The sequence below is a fragment of the Lepidochelys kempii genome, chromosome 3 (assembly GCF_965140265.1).
Source record: "Lepidochelys kempii isolate rLepKem1 chromosome 3, rLepKem1.hap2, whole genome shotgun sequence".
In the NCBI taxonomy this organism is placed as follows: domain Eukaryota; kingdom Metazoa; phylum Chordata; order Testudines; family Cheloniidae; genus Lepidochelys; species Lepidochelys kempii.
In genome coordinates, this window is record NC_133258.1 from 139282414 (window position 1) to 139299256 (window position 16843).

General features: G+C 39.5%; 1 protein-coding gene across 2 annotated transcripts in view; it reads right to left on the reverse strand.

Moving 5' to 3' along the window:
- PLD5 (phospholipase D family member 5) overlaps positions 1 to 16578 on the reverse strand; it is a 237965-nt gene extending 221387 nt beyond the window's left edge. The window contains exon 1 of one of the 2 annotated variants that reach the window (XM_073335270.1): positions 16118 to 16578. In XM_073335270.1, the coding sequence (XP_073191371.1) occupies positions 16118 to 16303 (186 nt within the window). In that variant the 5' untranslated portion in view covers positions 16304 to 16578. The remainder of the gene's footprint in view (positions 1 to 16117) is intronic. The other variant, XM_073335271.1, reaches the window with a different exon arrangement.
- Positions 16579 to 16843: the final 265 nt, after the last annotated feature.

The window sequence follows — 16843 nt, forward strand, 5'->3', positions numbered from 1 at the left end:
AGTGGGGGAGGTTTAGGTTGGATATTAGGAAAAACTTTTTCACTAGGAGGGTGGTGAAACACTGGAATGCATTACCTAGGGAGGTGGTGGAATCTCCTTCCTCAGAAGTTTTTAAGGTCAGGCTTGACAAAGCCCTGGCTGGGATGATTTAGTTGGGGATTGGTCCCGCTTTGAGCGGGGGGTTGGACTAGATGACCTCCTGAGGTCCCTTCCAACCCTGATATTCTATGATTCTATGATTTGGTGCTTCAGGCAGAGGAGACTAAGCAGTAGCATTATGATATCAGAGGGAACTCAGCCAGTCATCACTCCCTCCTTCCAGTAACCCTAACCTTAATCCCAAACCTTACCCCTGCTGCCTGCTTTGGCCATCTCGTTCTTTGACAGTGTTCATTTAGTGCTGCAGGCAAAGGAATCGCTCTGCCTTCAACCCCAAATGGACGTTGTTTAGATGAACTAAGAGAGTTTTGACTAGGCAAAGGTAAAATGATCTTGCTTCAGCCAGGCATTGTGTGGAGGGAGCCATAGTGGAAATCTCCAGCCTCGTGCTTACTCAGTCAGTATAGCTTCTGATCTGAAGCAGCGCCCCCAGTACAGTCCTGAACCCCTGCATACTCTCAGCTTCCTCAAAGCACTCCAGAAATGACCTGCGGATTCATTTTCTGATTCATTTCAACCAATGGGATTGATGTAAATGAACTGGAGGGAAGAAGTGATGACTGCCTGAGGCCTAGTCCACACTGTACAATTAGGGCAACCCAGCTACATCATTCCAGGATGTGAAAAATCCACACACCTGAGTGGTGTAGTTAAACTGAGCTAGCCCCCGGTGTAGTCCGTGCTAGGTTGAGGGAAGAATTCTTCCATCAACCTAGCTACTGCCTCCTGGGGAGGTGGATTACCTACATACTTCCATTGGCATAGGTAGCATCTACACTCAAGCACCACAGCAGTACAGCTGTAGTTTCAAGTGTAGACAGAAGCCCTGGCAGAGGCAACTCAGGGCTTATGCATACAGCATCAAATGGGCACTGTTTGGAAACCAGACTTTTCCAAGTGTTCTTTTTCTTTCGGTGACATTTTCAACGGTCACCAAAATCAACTGGTTCTTCCCACTGACACCTAGAAATTTTTAAATTGATCAGGTGTGCTCTTCAAAAGTAGTTGTGTTACAGACAGAGAAATGCCATCAAGCTGAGTTTTAGGACTCACTCCTCACTTTGCTCAGCCAATCATATTTAATATTTTAATATAAAGGTCAAAAACAAAATTAATGAAAAATGATAAATCAAATCACCACATTTTTACATTCTCGAAACAACATTTCAACATTACTGAAACAATTTGATGTTATTGGATCCCTTTATTTCAATGTTCCTAAATCAAGTTCTTCTGAATTTTCATTTTGCAGGAAATGTCAAAACTCAGCTTTTGAGTCCATTCAGAACAAGTCCGAATTTCCCAAAGGAAGGACATTTTGGTTCCAATTGCTAAGGTATCACATGCTCTAGAAACAAAAGAAGTTAATTCTGGGGGTTTCAAGACCACATGTCACATAAATAGAAAATCCATGATAGCATGACATGGTATAACTAAGAGTGAATTACAGTGTGTGTGACACAGTAAAACTGCCAGGAAAGAATTAAGGGCTCTTTGTGTGCCACATGGTTCAGCAGGGAACTTACGGAGAGCATGCAGCCTCTTTCCTGGGGATTGAGGCAAGGGAAATGTCTCTGGGGGCTGCAGCTCACATTGGTTAGGGGAATTGCTTTGTTTTATGGTGCTCACAAGTTTGTGTTCAAACAATAAATTGTACCCTGAGGCAATGGCCTGAAAAGACGTGGGTGTGGCACTGGTTCGTTCCTGGACTGGTGCAATAAGCTAATTTACGAAGTCATGCCAAAGAAGCACAATAAAACTATACATTATGACAGATTCTGCATACACTATATTCTACAGGAAGATTACTTTAGAATTTTATAACTGCAGATTTTTAGATCACTCCGTCTGTAAACCATGCTCCCTTAGTACCATCACTCCAACTTGTAGTCTGTCATAAACAGATATAAGTAAGATAAGTACTGATTAATGCTGCAATGCAAATAAACAGGCCCATGGCCTGTAAGGTAATTTGCTTAGTTAATCAAGACCTAAGTATCTTGAAATAAGTATAACATGGCAACAATGATGTAGGTAATTGCTGGGTAAGTTCTATTTAACTGATGCTTTAACCTTGGATAACACAGGGAAGTAATACCACATTATTGATATTTTAGGATAAGTTTAAGGAATAAGTACGATTAAACACAGAAATACCATGGCAACTAATTGATGCACATGCTAGTGAGGTAAATATGCAAGTAACCAATTAACAGTGTGTACCCCTAAAAGATAGAATGCAGAAGCTTAAATAAGGAAGATGGGAAGAGACACATAGGAATATGCATAAAATACAGGAGGCATCCTATATGCTGTAGCATACGTTGGAACATGAAAGACTGGTGACCCACCATCACTCATACCACTTATTTCAGGATCCAGGGCTGGACATTCTGTATTATATTTCTTTTCCTTATCATATTGCAGTATTCATGGGTTCATCAGATTATTAAAGTAAATGTGATTAGCCTAAACTGGTTCTCATGTGCTCATCAGGTCTCTCATCCCGAGAAGACTCATAATATAGTAACTAATCTGGAGGCTGAACCCTTTCAGTCTCCTACATGCTAAATTGTTAAATTATAATTCCCAAACTACAGATTTTGGCTACAAACTGCACCAGACATGGTAGCCAGGAACATCTTATTTAAGGGACATGCCTTATCTAGTACCTAATAACTTGCATCCTGTAACAAAGCAGCACAGGACACACTTTGTCCCATACTTCAGCAAAAATCATACACAGGATGGTACACTCTGATCCGGATGATTTTGTATCACAGACAAAAGACGGCAGGGTTTAAAGAAACTTTGTCCCATGATATTTATACAATTGTCCTTTATTTCTTTGAAAATGTATGGAGTCAGTCAATCTAGACCTACGTAGAGAAAGGAAAAATAATACATTTTAACACTCTCTAAAACTTTTGGTTACATCTCTTACAGTGTTGTGAATATTAGCTTCATGAACTCATAACTTACCAGATCTTTTCCCCTTGGAAAGACTTTCCATAGAATTTCCAGCACCATATGGGTCAGAAGATATTGTACCTAAAATCCATCACTGGTCTGGGACTGACCATTGTCTATCATGAGCCAAGTGGTGACGCAGTCATAGGTGCACATGATAAATGCAATTTAGCAAATGAATACCAACAACATACCCTATATGGAGTGTGTTTCTTAATGTTTTAGGGGATGCTATAGCATTGCCCTTTTTAGAATTACAGAATTTGGCAATACCATTAGCTTTGTCTTATACATCACTCACGTTCAAACCCATATATCCGTGTTTATTCCTTAATTTGATCACATAATTGATTCACCCCCAGAGACAATAGTTCATCTGTTATTTGTTTTTGACTACTGGCTTAAGCAATATTTAAGCAGGTGCACATTTACACTTAAAAGAGCATAAAACATTAAAATGGAGGAATTCAGCTATTAGAGAAAGAAAGAATCCCCATTTAATTTTTTGGTGGGTGAGGTTTTTCTCCAAACACACTTTCTAATAGGAAATTAAATATTGTCAATGGGGGGAGGGAGTGAAAAAAATGGTCAAGTCAGTTTTTATTTCTCAGCTTTGTCTGGCTACAAATTTAATTACCAGTGATAACTAATTGCAATGGCAGCTGAAAGAAATGAAAATGTACCCATCTGAAAATATAGCAAGTTCTCCCTACCACCTTCTTCTCTGTCCCCCATCCTGACATTTTTGAGTTCCAGTCCTTCTCCTTCTGAATTTGTTTGGGTTCCCATCCCATTTTCTATGTTGCCCCTGCCCTGCCAGTCTTACACCTGTTGCTCCTCACATTAGGGTCCTTCCTATCTCCTTACAATAATTTGCTGGAGAGGCTCTAATGCTGCAGCGGTGGAGGGGGGCACAGAAGGTGTTCTCAAGCCACTGATTCCAGTTGTTGACTTGATGGTCCAGAAAGCTAGAACTGAACAGGGCCAGAGATGAGGGCTTTCGTCAGCTGGATTCTTCCCCCATCCCTCTTACACTGGTGCAAGGCAATTGGACTCTGCAGCCACATCCTTTACCCCAGTTCAGTAGTGGCTGAACTCCTAGGACCCTCACTGAGCACACTTGACTACTCCTCTTCTCCTGTGGCGCTGTTCTGAAAATGTGATCTTGCACCACTTGACCTCAATGGGTATAGGATCAAGAAATGAGTGACTGGGCAGCTGAGGAAGGTTGCTCTCAAATTGCTCCCTTCTATAGTGCTCTATCAGGTCAGCAACTGGCCAGAGTGCTGAGTGTAGGCAATGCCAAAGGATATGGCTCGCGAGAGACCCCAATGACTCATTCTCCCCAAGCAAAATAATACTGCTTGGGGAGAAGCAGACCATTAGAAAGCTGCATGATTCCTGTGATTGTGCAATGAATTTAAAGTGCTACAAAGATATGTTGTGTTTACCATGATTAGAAGGGTTGACAACGGTGACGTCTAACTCATTCACTGTATTCACTGTCTGTCACGTATTAAAAACAGAAATGCACATTCGTTCATTATTAGCAGCTTGTACTATCATAGCATCTCTGGACCCAAACCAAGATCAGGCCCCCACTGTCCACTTACTATTTAAGGATACATAAAATATGTCAGAAATCAAATCAGTGCAGGAAACGAGTGACTGATCGACTTATTACCAGCTAATATTGCAATCCTCTTCCCAGCACTATATGTTAATATTTCCACTCTGAATAGGGTTTAAAGCCCCTTTGAGAAATTCGAAATGTCCAATTTATCAGAATGGCAGGAAGTTATTGAATTGCCATCACTTTATTAGAAGCAAGTCTTTGTTTTTTATTATTCTATTAAATGTTTTAATTATAAATGGAAAGAAAAATAGTGAAATGCATAAAGCTACAGAAACTAGAATAGCATCTTGCTATTTATGATCTACAATAACTACATAAATAAGGAAATAAGCTGTTGATTACATTGCCTTAGCTCAATCAGAAACCAGAAATAAGGCCTTCCGTTAACATATTTGCAGCTCATGCTTTTTAGCAAGGAAATTGCACAGCTGATTTAAGTGTCCATTTATATTCAACTTTACAGACATAATATTATTAGAGAGACAAGGTTCAATTCTATTGAACCAACTTCTGTTGGTGAAACAGACAAGCTTTTTAGCTTTACACTGAGGACTTTTCCTAGACCTGAAGAAGAACTCTATGTAACAGCTAAATACAAGGTGGAAGAGATTGTTTAGCATAAGTAGTTAACACGTTGCAAAAGACCATTCAAGGTGAAGTGGGCAGCTAACATCTCTGCAGTCGCAGGACTGTTTTTATTAAGTTCAGGATTTTTGGTGTCTATCAGAATTATGAATTTAAACTCCTAGGCTCATTTTTAGAAGATGCGTGGGTTTTCTTTGTGGATGAGGACTCAGAGGTCAGATATGGAGTGATTGTTTTGTGAAAAGTGTTCGCCCCTAGGTGATATTGTGTTTTTCTCTTGGGTAATTTTTCTGTGTGAATTCACTTGAGGATGTAATGATTGTCTCATTTCACTCACATCATTATTGGAATATTTAGTGCACTGGATGAGGTACACCCCATGTTGCGACAGGCACATGTAGGATCCATGGATCTCTGAAGATAGGTGCGGTGATCTGTGGGTTTCTTGTATATAGTTATCTGTAGGTTTCCAGTGCTGAAGCTGATGGTGGTGTACAGGAAATTGATGCTGGCATGGGAGTGTTCTAGAAACTGTTTGATGGATGGGCGGTGATGGTTGAAGTTGTGGTGGAAATCAGGGCATTGGTCCAGAAGATGAAAACATAACTGATGTATCTCAGGTATATCATTGGTTTTGTGATGCACTTGCCCAGAAATTCTTCCTCGAGGTGGCCCATTAAGAGATTGGCATATTGGGGAGCCATCCTAGTTCCCACTGTAAAATTGTTATGGGTGAGGATGAAATGGATGAGTTTGATGATGACTGGGGGGGAGAGGGGGAATATCTGCATATTGTCCAGTAACCATCCCAAACACATCAGTTATCTACAGCCAGGCACTCAAATACCACACACTATGTTCCAAGGAGGAAGTCTGCAATACACACCTTAACACACTTAAAACTGCCTTCACTAGACAAGGACACCCCAACAGAGAAGTAGATTGCACCATGGAACAGTCACCTAAATACACCGAGAGAACCTGCTTCAATATGGGGAAAAAACCCTCTGACTGTACACCCCTAGTTGTCACCTACCTCCACACACTAGAACCCGTATGGGATACCATTAAACAATTACAACCCATGCTCAATGGGGACCACATACTAAAGGAAATCTTTCCTAAACCCTCTCTTCTGGCCTTCAAACAACCCCCTAACCTCTTCTCTCTTTGAAGTTCATCTTCAAAAACAAGCTCCCCACTAGGGTTGCCAATCCTTCAGGAATTAAAGATTATACCATGTAATGAAACCTCCAAGAATACGTCCAACCAAAATTGGCAACCCTGCTCCCCACAGACCAGAACACACCAATTTAAAGAGGCACCAAAACAAAGGTGCAAAACTTGCAGACATATCTCCACTGCTACCCACCTTGTCTTTAATATCTTGGGACTGACACGGCTACAACAGCACTGCAAATAATATCATTACACTTTCACATCTGTGTACTAATCACACACATATATTTTACACATACAGGATTTAAATTTTTTGCATGTTGTACAAAAAACGAGAGTATAAAACTATATTTATTGTGACCTTTAAGAGATTAAATAAGTGTTAAGGTTTTAGAAGACAAAAATCCATACATTCTCAACACAGGTGTAATATTTTGATTAAAGACTCAGGTACTAACCACTATGTTTTTGCACAGCAATATAAAATTACACTTTGCCAGAGGGGAATTAATGAATCAATCAATCTTATTAAAATACTTCTTCAAAATGAGGGGTATATAGTCAAAACTAGATTATATACTGTAAATTGCATAAACGACATTTCATCAAAACACAAAAGCAGTGAAGTCTCTGAAAAGTTCAGATAGCTATTGCATCACTATGTTAACATTCCCAAATCCTGCATTATATTTGGAAACCTTCACAATAAAGTACTGAGGGCCAAATCCCAAAAGATTCAGAGTTTTGGTTTACGTAAATAAGCATCCAGATGTTCCGGAATGAAATCCTAGCCCCTCCAAAGTCAATGGGAGTTTTGCCACTGACTTCAGTGAGGCCAGGATTTCACCCCAGATGTTTTTTTTCCTGAACCTCTGAGGCTCTCCAATTGGCAGCACAATCCTCCTTACCTTACCTGCAGAGTTACTTTCCCAGTGGGCAAGGCACAGCCATCAGCCAGCCAACCAAATCCAGCAACAGGCTCCTTGAAAAAGTGACCAACAGGCTGACTCACTCCTCACATGGCCTCCATTATCTCTCCCACTCAACTCCCTCAATCCAATCTCAAATTATTTGGATTGCCCAGTCTAAGGGTACACAATGGGTTGAAAACTCCACTGTTTTTCCAATTTCAAAAAGGCAGTGCAGCAGGACTCCAGTGAATCTCACTACTCCAAAACATGGGAACATTATGCCCAGCAACTTTCAAAAGAGGTTACCTGAAGTGTAGAATTTTCATAGTACCTAAATCCCATTTCCAAAAGTGACTGATCTAGGAGCCTAAATCCCTAAGTGACTTTTGAAAACATGATTTAGACTCTTAAGTCACTTAGGTAACATTTAGATAAGGGTTGCAGGCATCTGGACCCACCATCCCAGACACTAGTATATCAGCCAACACGGGTAAGAAGAATGGTGAGGAAAGTGGAATGGCCATGCTGGGCCTATGTATCTTATGCACTAATATGACCCCTATCACTGCAGTATCTGACTGCCTCACGATCTTTAATATACTTATTCATATATCTATGTAACACAGAGGGAAGTGGGGGAGATATTCCTTATATGAACTTTCCTAGACCTCAAAATTACTTACTTTTGGTTGAGTTCATCCATCCCAATGTTAGATACATTAGCCCACACATAGAATTGTAGGACGGGAAGGGACCTCAAGAGATCATCTAGTCCAGTCCCCCTGCACTCATGGCAGGACTAAGTATTATCTAGACAAGTACTACAATTGTATACATGACATATATTCTTTTGAAATTAGTTTAATTATCCCCAGAGCTAAGTTATGATACTACACTGTACTGTATCAAAAGATTAGAACTTCAAAGCATTACTGACTCACACAATGTTCTATACGGTGTTATGTAAATAATTTAGCATGCCTGCAGTGATTCCACCTTGTGATATCATCCTATCTGCTCAACATAAACAGGGTTTAGCCTGCATCTGTACTTTGATGTAATCTCTCTTGATAAATTCTCTTGGTGCCCCTATCTGTGCTTCTCTATTAAAAGGTATTTGTAGCAGTACACAGTGGAGACCAGTTAAGGGAACAGAGTTTTCATATAAAACTTCTGACCATAAGACATTGTGAAACCATCAGCAGTATGCACATTGTTTACCTAAACTTCAATGGGATTACTTATTCACAGGATCAAAGCACATGCTAAAGTGCCTTGCAGGATCAGTGCCTTAATGTCCACTATGCCAGAGATGTTAATACTCATCTCAATTTACTGCTTAAGCACATGTTTCTGCTCTGGAGTTAATACCTGGTATGCTGACTGAAGGGTGTCAGATGAAAAGCAGAAGGGAGCAGAAGCAGAGAGTCAAGGCTTGGTCACCTGCAGAGTTTATAAACTCTATTATAGGGCCAAGGTTGCGGTCAGAACTTCTGCTTAGTGGTGCTTCTAAGCTTTGCAACCATGACATATTTTTTATATGCTCCACAGCGGCTCATCTTTACACCCTGGTGTTTGGGCTCCAGTTTGCTACAGCCATGTATGTTCATGTCTAACTCTATTCTACTTAAATTTTTATTGGCTATTGAATACATTCAGGTTGAGTTGGGGGTTAACTGAGAGACACTATTGTCAATTTTTTTTTTTTAAATCAGCATTGTTCAAAACAGTGGGATATGAGATCCCACAGTTTCCCCCCTTATTTAATATAGGAAATAATTTCACTGTGTCAGATACCACTGCATGTTAACAGTAGCTAAATATCAACTGTTTAATGGCAACAATTCTATATAAAGGCATTAAGGGATTTTTCTTTATACTGATGATTTTTCCAAGAAAATTGATACTGAAAATTAATTTTAAAAAAAGTTAGAAAAAAACTTTAGTATTAGGTAAAAAATTGAACCACCACTTTAGAAATTGTAGTTTTCTTCTCTTCAAAATTAGAGAATTTTAATTCAAAGAACTTTGTTATAACTGAGTTAAGGTTATGCATTGATATCTTTTTAAGATAACATAATTACAATTTAGGAACTTAAGTTTCTTCTATATGGCAACTTGTAGGGTTCTACCATTAGCAAGTGCAGGAAAAGCCACAGAAAGGGGAAAACAATAAAGGCTGGTGTTGAAAACAGTTTGATGTGTAGGTTTCTTTAAATACAACTACAATCACTTGACTTTCAAACAGTTAACTTTTGCTTTGAATTTTCTGTCTTACATCATCTGTTTTTATAACTACAATATTTTAACAATGTTATTTTACATCCACAGATCTCAATGTAGTACCTTAATTGTATGTTAAAGGCTTTTTACTGTGATTTGAAGATCACAAAGTACTTTTTGTAAGACTAGGAGAAGACAGCCGGGGTAACTATATTCTGACTACTTGAAACAGTGGGACTACTTGCATGAATAACAACTATTCCAGGGAGTAAGTTTTTTCCCCCCCAAGGACATCACTTTAAATTCCATCTGCAATTTTAACTGAATAAAGAATTTTTCCACTTCCCATCTTGAAAGGTTATGCAGTAATTTCCTTGCACTGTTAAACAGCTACCATACTTCTGTGTTCTTTGGCTTTTTCCCTGCATCATTACTTTCCTTGGTTACCTCTGTTTTGTGGTCTCCAAAGAGAGTGATATCTTGAGGCAAAATAGCATTCAACAATTTAAAAACAGACTTTTTGCAGCATGAAAGCTGAACAAATGTGCTTTGCTTCGGGAAGAGCATCAACAGGAAGCATCTTGCTCCGGTATCACTGCTGTAGGGAGGAGCATCCCAATTACCCTTTTTCAAATCACTAGTCTTCTAGGGCAGATCTGAAGCCCACTGAAATCAACAGAATTCATTGGGCATTTGATCAGGCTCCTATGCCAAATGGAAATTTGTTATAAGAGCTGCAATTGTTTTATGAATAAGCTCCAAATGTTGGGAGCAAAACTGTCTACCAGCTTCCTGAATTCTCTCCCCTAGTTTACCTTTTATAGTACCATTTATTCAACTAAGTCAGTTCTTCCTTGGAACCTGGTAATATTACACCTAACCTTAAACAAGTGTTAATAGTTTCTTTGTTGCAACTTTTTCAACTGTCTAATATTTGCCTGATTTCCACTTCATTTTTTTTAATCTAAAGTGCTTGAAAAAGTAATTTACATTCCGATACAAACTCATCTTGTTCCATTTAACTCATGTAAAATACTAGTCACGTTGCAGAGCTCACCACAGCACAGAAGCTCCTTTGGGAAGGAGTGTAATGATTTACTGGAATCTGCTGATTCAGGATCTTTACCACTCTTATTTTTGTTATACCTTCCAGCCACTGATACTACCAACCATGGAATTCTTTTGACATATTTACACTCTATTGTTGGGTACTGAATTGACCTTGTTTGAGTGGTAGTCATGATATCGGTCAGCAACAGTTATTGTGGATTGCTGTAGTTCTGAATTTCCTGCTTTGTGATGTGATAATCTCAGCAATCAGAGTCAGGACCTTCATTCCCCTTATGTGTTAACATGCAATGTGTTATTGTTATGCATATATCATCAGTCCCTTAGATGAAGAATGCTATTATTCATTTAAATGTGTTTTAACAAGTGTTGTTGAGAGATCATTAAGATAACATCAAAGTAGTTTGCTTATGAATTGCCTAGTTTTCGATTGCATGTACTTTGCTATGTAATGACAGATGTTAGACACAAACAGTTGCTTAAAAGAAAATTTCAAATAGTTTTACAATCATTAAAATTTAATTTGTCAAGGTCAAATTTCAGCTAATACAGGGGTGAAATGTAGGCTAATGTAAAGTATTTAAATTTTGTTATGGCCGTGAAACTTAAGAGAAATATTAGTTTCCTAGCTCTGTGCGTATGTGTCAGCCACAGTGTTGTAAAACTCTGAAGGCTTAATGTTAGCGAGTTGGAACTCTGAGTCCATCGCTTACCACACAATTCCCTCCCTGCAGCCAGTAAAACTGCAGCATGCAAATTAACTAAATAGTGATGATTGGGTAAGTATGTCACAATTACATAACTTAAGAATGACTTGAGCTACTGAAATAGCTCTGAGTAAAACTGTAGAAAGATGATACAGCCATTGTTATTAACTTTGCTTGATAACAACCTAATGTTTTGCTGTCATTTTTTGTTTGGTTGTTTGTGTTCTTTGTTTTTAAATATAGCTTAATCGAGAGCAGTAGTGTTAATGCATGTATGCGTGTGCAAGAGAGTATTTTTGATTCTCTGGGACTATGGCTCTTTAGCTACCAGGCTCCCCAGAAAAGTTATAATCTGAAGACAAAGATTGTTGAGGCCCATTTTTAATTACATTTTAACCCAAAAATTATCAACAAGTTTATTTCTAAATCATTAGAAAATGCAGTCTTTGTTCACCATTACATGTGTATATTTAAAAAAGGAAACACTGTATTAATCATACAAAACAATGAATGCAAACCTTGACGCACCCTTAATTAGGGTGACTCGATAATACTTCACAACTGTAGAATTATGTTGTTTCTAGTCTCAGTTTCTAATCTGTTACACATTTAAAAAAACCATTCAAGGAACATTTCCTTTGAATTGCTCTTGTCTGGTTTAAAAATTGATCATTTTAAACAGGTTTTATTGTAAAGCACCTTGCAATGCCCATATGGAGGGAGCTGCATAAATATATTCTGTTGTTGTTACCGAGGGAACCAGGTTGCTGAGAGAGTATGACGAACTCTGCCATGACTTAACCCAACTGCAGATAGTTATCAGCACAACTAAGTACTTTCAGAGGTCACCCACAACATTTCTCTCCCTCCCCTCTCCACTCCAGCTCAAATCTCACTGAAAAGATAAAATAGGGGATGGAGCCAAAGGGGACCCTTGTCCATTAAAAAAAATACTTCTAAAAGGAGAAGATCTAAGGGTTTCAGGCAAGTCTTCAATCAGTTGTGTCACTTACAGGCCAATAATCTCACAGGAGGCATTAGAAAATGACTAAACTAGATTCGTAGAATGTGAGGGATTTCACTTACACAGTGATTCTGAATTGCAATATCTCTAATACGGATTTAAGAACCTTGTCCCAGAAGACAAGGTTCTTTGATTATAGTCTTCATATGGAAAAATCCCCCCTTTTAAACTATAAACTAACCTAATGTCATTTTCACCCATTAACTGCAGTGTATTTATGCATTTAGGCCGCAGTTCAGCAAGGTACTTCAGCATGAGCCTAACTTTAAGCTTTAATAGGACAGATCATATGCTTAAATTTAGGCATGTGCTGAGATACTTGCTGCACTTGGTCCTTAGTCAAGAAACAGAATATGAGTGACTTGTTTTAAAATCTGATGTGGTTTGAAAAGTTGTTTGTCAAACTAATGATAACCTATGTTTAAACTATACCATTACAGCTTGGAAGAAGGAAATCCAGACTAATGTAAAAAAAAGTCAAGTCAGCAATACGTTTCTAGAGCTTTACCTCCTTAGGGATCAGACAATAGTAGTAAGATATGGAACAAGAAATCACTTAAGAAATCAGATGAATTGTAAATGAGTACATTCTGACTGGTTGCAGTGAGTTCCATATAAAGCTTGGGATATTTATAGTATTTTGTTTTCTGTACCTCTAACTTCGTCTCCCCTTTACATTTTAGTGTAAAAGAAAAAAACTTGTTACAGTTTTGAAATTCATAACCATAAGAGATTTATAAGTATTTCTGAGAGATACATATATTTACTTCATAATTCCATTAAGTTGTTTTTCTGACTCTTAAGATAAATATTGACTTCAATGAAACTTCTCTGGTCAATAAATCTTGCTGATAACCTATAGAAGTGAATATCACTGAAATCAGTTTAAATAATGCTTCCAATAGACTTATAACATTTAAATAAATGTTATGTCTCCAGAGTGTGTGCGTGCATATCTGTGTTTATAGAATATTCCTTTACCTGCATCTGCCATTACTATATGTATCAATTTTATTTATATCTATTTAGCTTTAAGCCATAGATGGTATACATAACATGGTTCACTCCTAAGTGGAATGATTTTCTTAGCACAGAAGAAATAGCATGATTGTATCAGAAGAGAGCACCAAACTAAAATATTATACCCATCCTCCATCTACATCATTCAGCATGTATATCTGTAGTATCGTATCTCAGTCAGAAACATCACTACATAAGTGAATAGGCTATTAAAAATGATGCACCTCAAAGTATTACACCCTTTGTTAAAAAAAAAGAAAAAAAAGGCAGAAATGGCTAAGTTACCACCTCTTTAAAAACAGAAAATAATTACATGGCACCAAGTATTTTATAAACAAAAACACATGATTCTGGGATTAAATACTCATTGAGGTGAGGTATGTAGTAAGTGATGAAGTAAGCTGTAGCTCATGAAAGCTTATGCGCTAATAAATTTGTTAGTCTCTAAGGTGCCACAAGTACTCCTGTTCTTTTTTTGTAGTAATTTGTGTCTCTAGTCCACCACTCATGAGTGTTAAAATGATCCGAAATCATAAAAATAAAGTATGTACTTGTATACATGTATACACTTGGTACATACAGTATACTGCAATGTATTCATAATAAACATAGCCCTTAAATGTGTATTCAAATATTTCATTGTGCGCAAGGAATATCCATGTTCCAATTATTTTTTCTTAACAGTGTTCAAATGTGCTATGGGAATGAAATAGCTGGCTCAAATGAGAATCACAGACTATCAGGGTTGGAAGGGACCTCAGGAGATCATTTAGTCCAACTCCCTGCTCAGGACCTATCCCCAATTTTTTTTGCCCCAGACCCCTAAATGGCCCCCTCAAGGATTGAACTCACAACCCTGGGTTTAGCAGGCCAATGCTCAAACCACTGAGCTATCCCTCCCCCTGGGGAAACATTAATATGAAACGGATTACAGGAAACCTTTTCACATTGATGTTGCAGCTCTGTTTCTGATTGCTATGCCAAGTTCAGACTTTATAATAAATAAGCACACAAAAAATGGGTGGGGGCTCTCCACTTGTTCTCTTCGAACAAGTGAAGTCTATTTAGCCCATCCTAGGCAATGCTATGGTACAGGTTTTTTTATTATGTATTTTATATACTGTATATTTGGGCATGCTAATGTTCAGATACCAGAACAGTGACACAGTATCTGTTGATTTGATTATAGATGGGGTAGTCGTGTTACGTCTTGGCAAATGATAATCAACACGTAGACATTACAAGCAAAAACCAGTTACAAACCCAATAGTTAGATTTCTGTGCTTTTTATGTATTAACACACAGCCCTCCTGAGATAAAGCAGTGACCTTTCTCTCTGACTCACAATGGCAAAACACTCTTCTTATGAGCTTACTACTGTGAAGCCTTGTTGTTAGTGTGAAGAATCAGGGAGATGTGTAGTAAGGTAGACAGAACATTTCAAATATTTGAGAAGTATTGAATTCTATTTCCAACAGTTCATCAGTTCTTGTGATTTTATTAGAACTGTAAACAACCTATACTTAATATTTTATTAACAGGTACAAGTACTTCAAAAGGAATATTTTTATAATATACAATTTGGTGGAGACGAAATTTAACACCTTAACAACCAGTTGTTTAGGTTTAATCTTAAACAGGTGTTAATGTAATATCTATAATTTTCATGCAACAGTAGGACCGTTATGCTTTTAATAGGTGGGTTTCTACCTGAAAAAAACCCTAACATGGCTTACACCAAATGTAATATTTTCTATGTATCTCAGTCATTTTTAACTCTGTCACTGTCTCCCATCCTTTCCATTAGTGAATAATTTGCAGACTGTTAAAATATGTAAACCCATCCAGCCTCTTTTGCTTCCCTATCCATACACATCTATCTCCTTATTTTGATTATACTACACACTAACCATGGGCTTCATCTAAAAAGCTATTCAGAAAACTCTAACACACCATGCAATTTATCTCAACTCAGTTCTTTGCTTTTAAAAGTTACATAAAGCAAAACAACAACATTGCTTTAAAGCAGATGAGCCACAGCACTACTCACAAGCACCTCACAACCACATAAGATATTCACTACAGCCATCCACAGCATCAGTTCTGCTGTGGCCCCAAAGGCACATGGTTAAGTCATAGAATACCACTGCAGGAATTGATCCTTCAGGGAAACCTCCAGGACTCTACACAGAGTTAACATTTTAAAGTCCCACATAGGAAGAGAAAAAAAAAATCAAATCTACACTCATGTTTTCTTTTAAACAATCCTAGGCCTACATGAGATAAATTACAAGCCAACACAGCAGTCAGCCCCAGTGCCACCTTCCCAATACATCTCCACTCTCCTCAGTGCTCAGTTTGTAGGAGGCTGGGAAATATTGCAGGGATGTTCAGTAACTTCCCAGGCTCCGCATAACTTTCCCACTCATATTTTACACAGCAGTTTGGGGACTATATTCTGGCAGGCTATTTACCTCGGTGGGCCGCTTCAGGTCCTTTGGTTCGTTTCTTTCCTCCTCTATCCTTTGGGAATTTCGCCAACAGATCACAGAAGCTCACCCCTCACTCCTCCCTAGCCTTTGCTGGAGGAGCCCCAGTGGGGAAAGGAAAGAAGGGGAATCAGAAGCTGGCTTACATGCTCCAGTTGGTCTTTCCTCCTCAGCCAGACGCTGGCACTGAAGTCCTGCTGCTTGACAGTGCTGTAGAAGTTGGCGCCTACTCTGGGGAGGCTCGGGGACGGCTCTTTGGGGCGGCTCTTCAGCCTCAGCTGCTCGAAGCCCTCGTGGGGGGAAGAGGCGAGCCAGTCATGCCTGACTTCCATCTTGACATGACAAGGCAGAGTCCAAGGAAAACCAGAGGAAATCAAGGAACGAGGAGGCACCAGGTTGGGTGGGTGGGGGAGGGGAGGGGAGGGGAAGAGGGAGGCGGAGAAATAATTCAGGAGGGAGGGGGAGGCGAGGGGGAAGACGAGCTGCAGGTGTGAGGTGGGAGGGGAGCAGGGGGACTCCGGACAGCAGATGCTCCAAGATGCCGCTGCTGCTCGTTGCCCCCGCCGGCCGGCGGCTGCAGTCCGGAGCGGGCGCAGCGCAAGGCGGCTGCTTGCGGCTCTGGCTGGGACCCTGAGCCGGAGGCAGACGCGCGGGGCGGCGGCAGCGGCTGAAGAGGGAGGGGCTGGGCTCCCTCTCCAGCCAGCCCGCAGGTTGGTGCAGTGAAGGGGCTGGAGCTGCTGCTGCCGCCTCGGCCCCTGGCATTCGTTCAGCTCCTCCTCCTCCTCTCCAGCAGCCACCTTTGGGGAGCACTCAACAAGCCCCACGGTGGCTTCGAGGAAAGGAGCCGCCCCGCCTCCTCCCTGGGGGTGCAG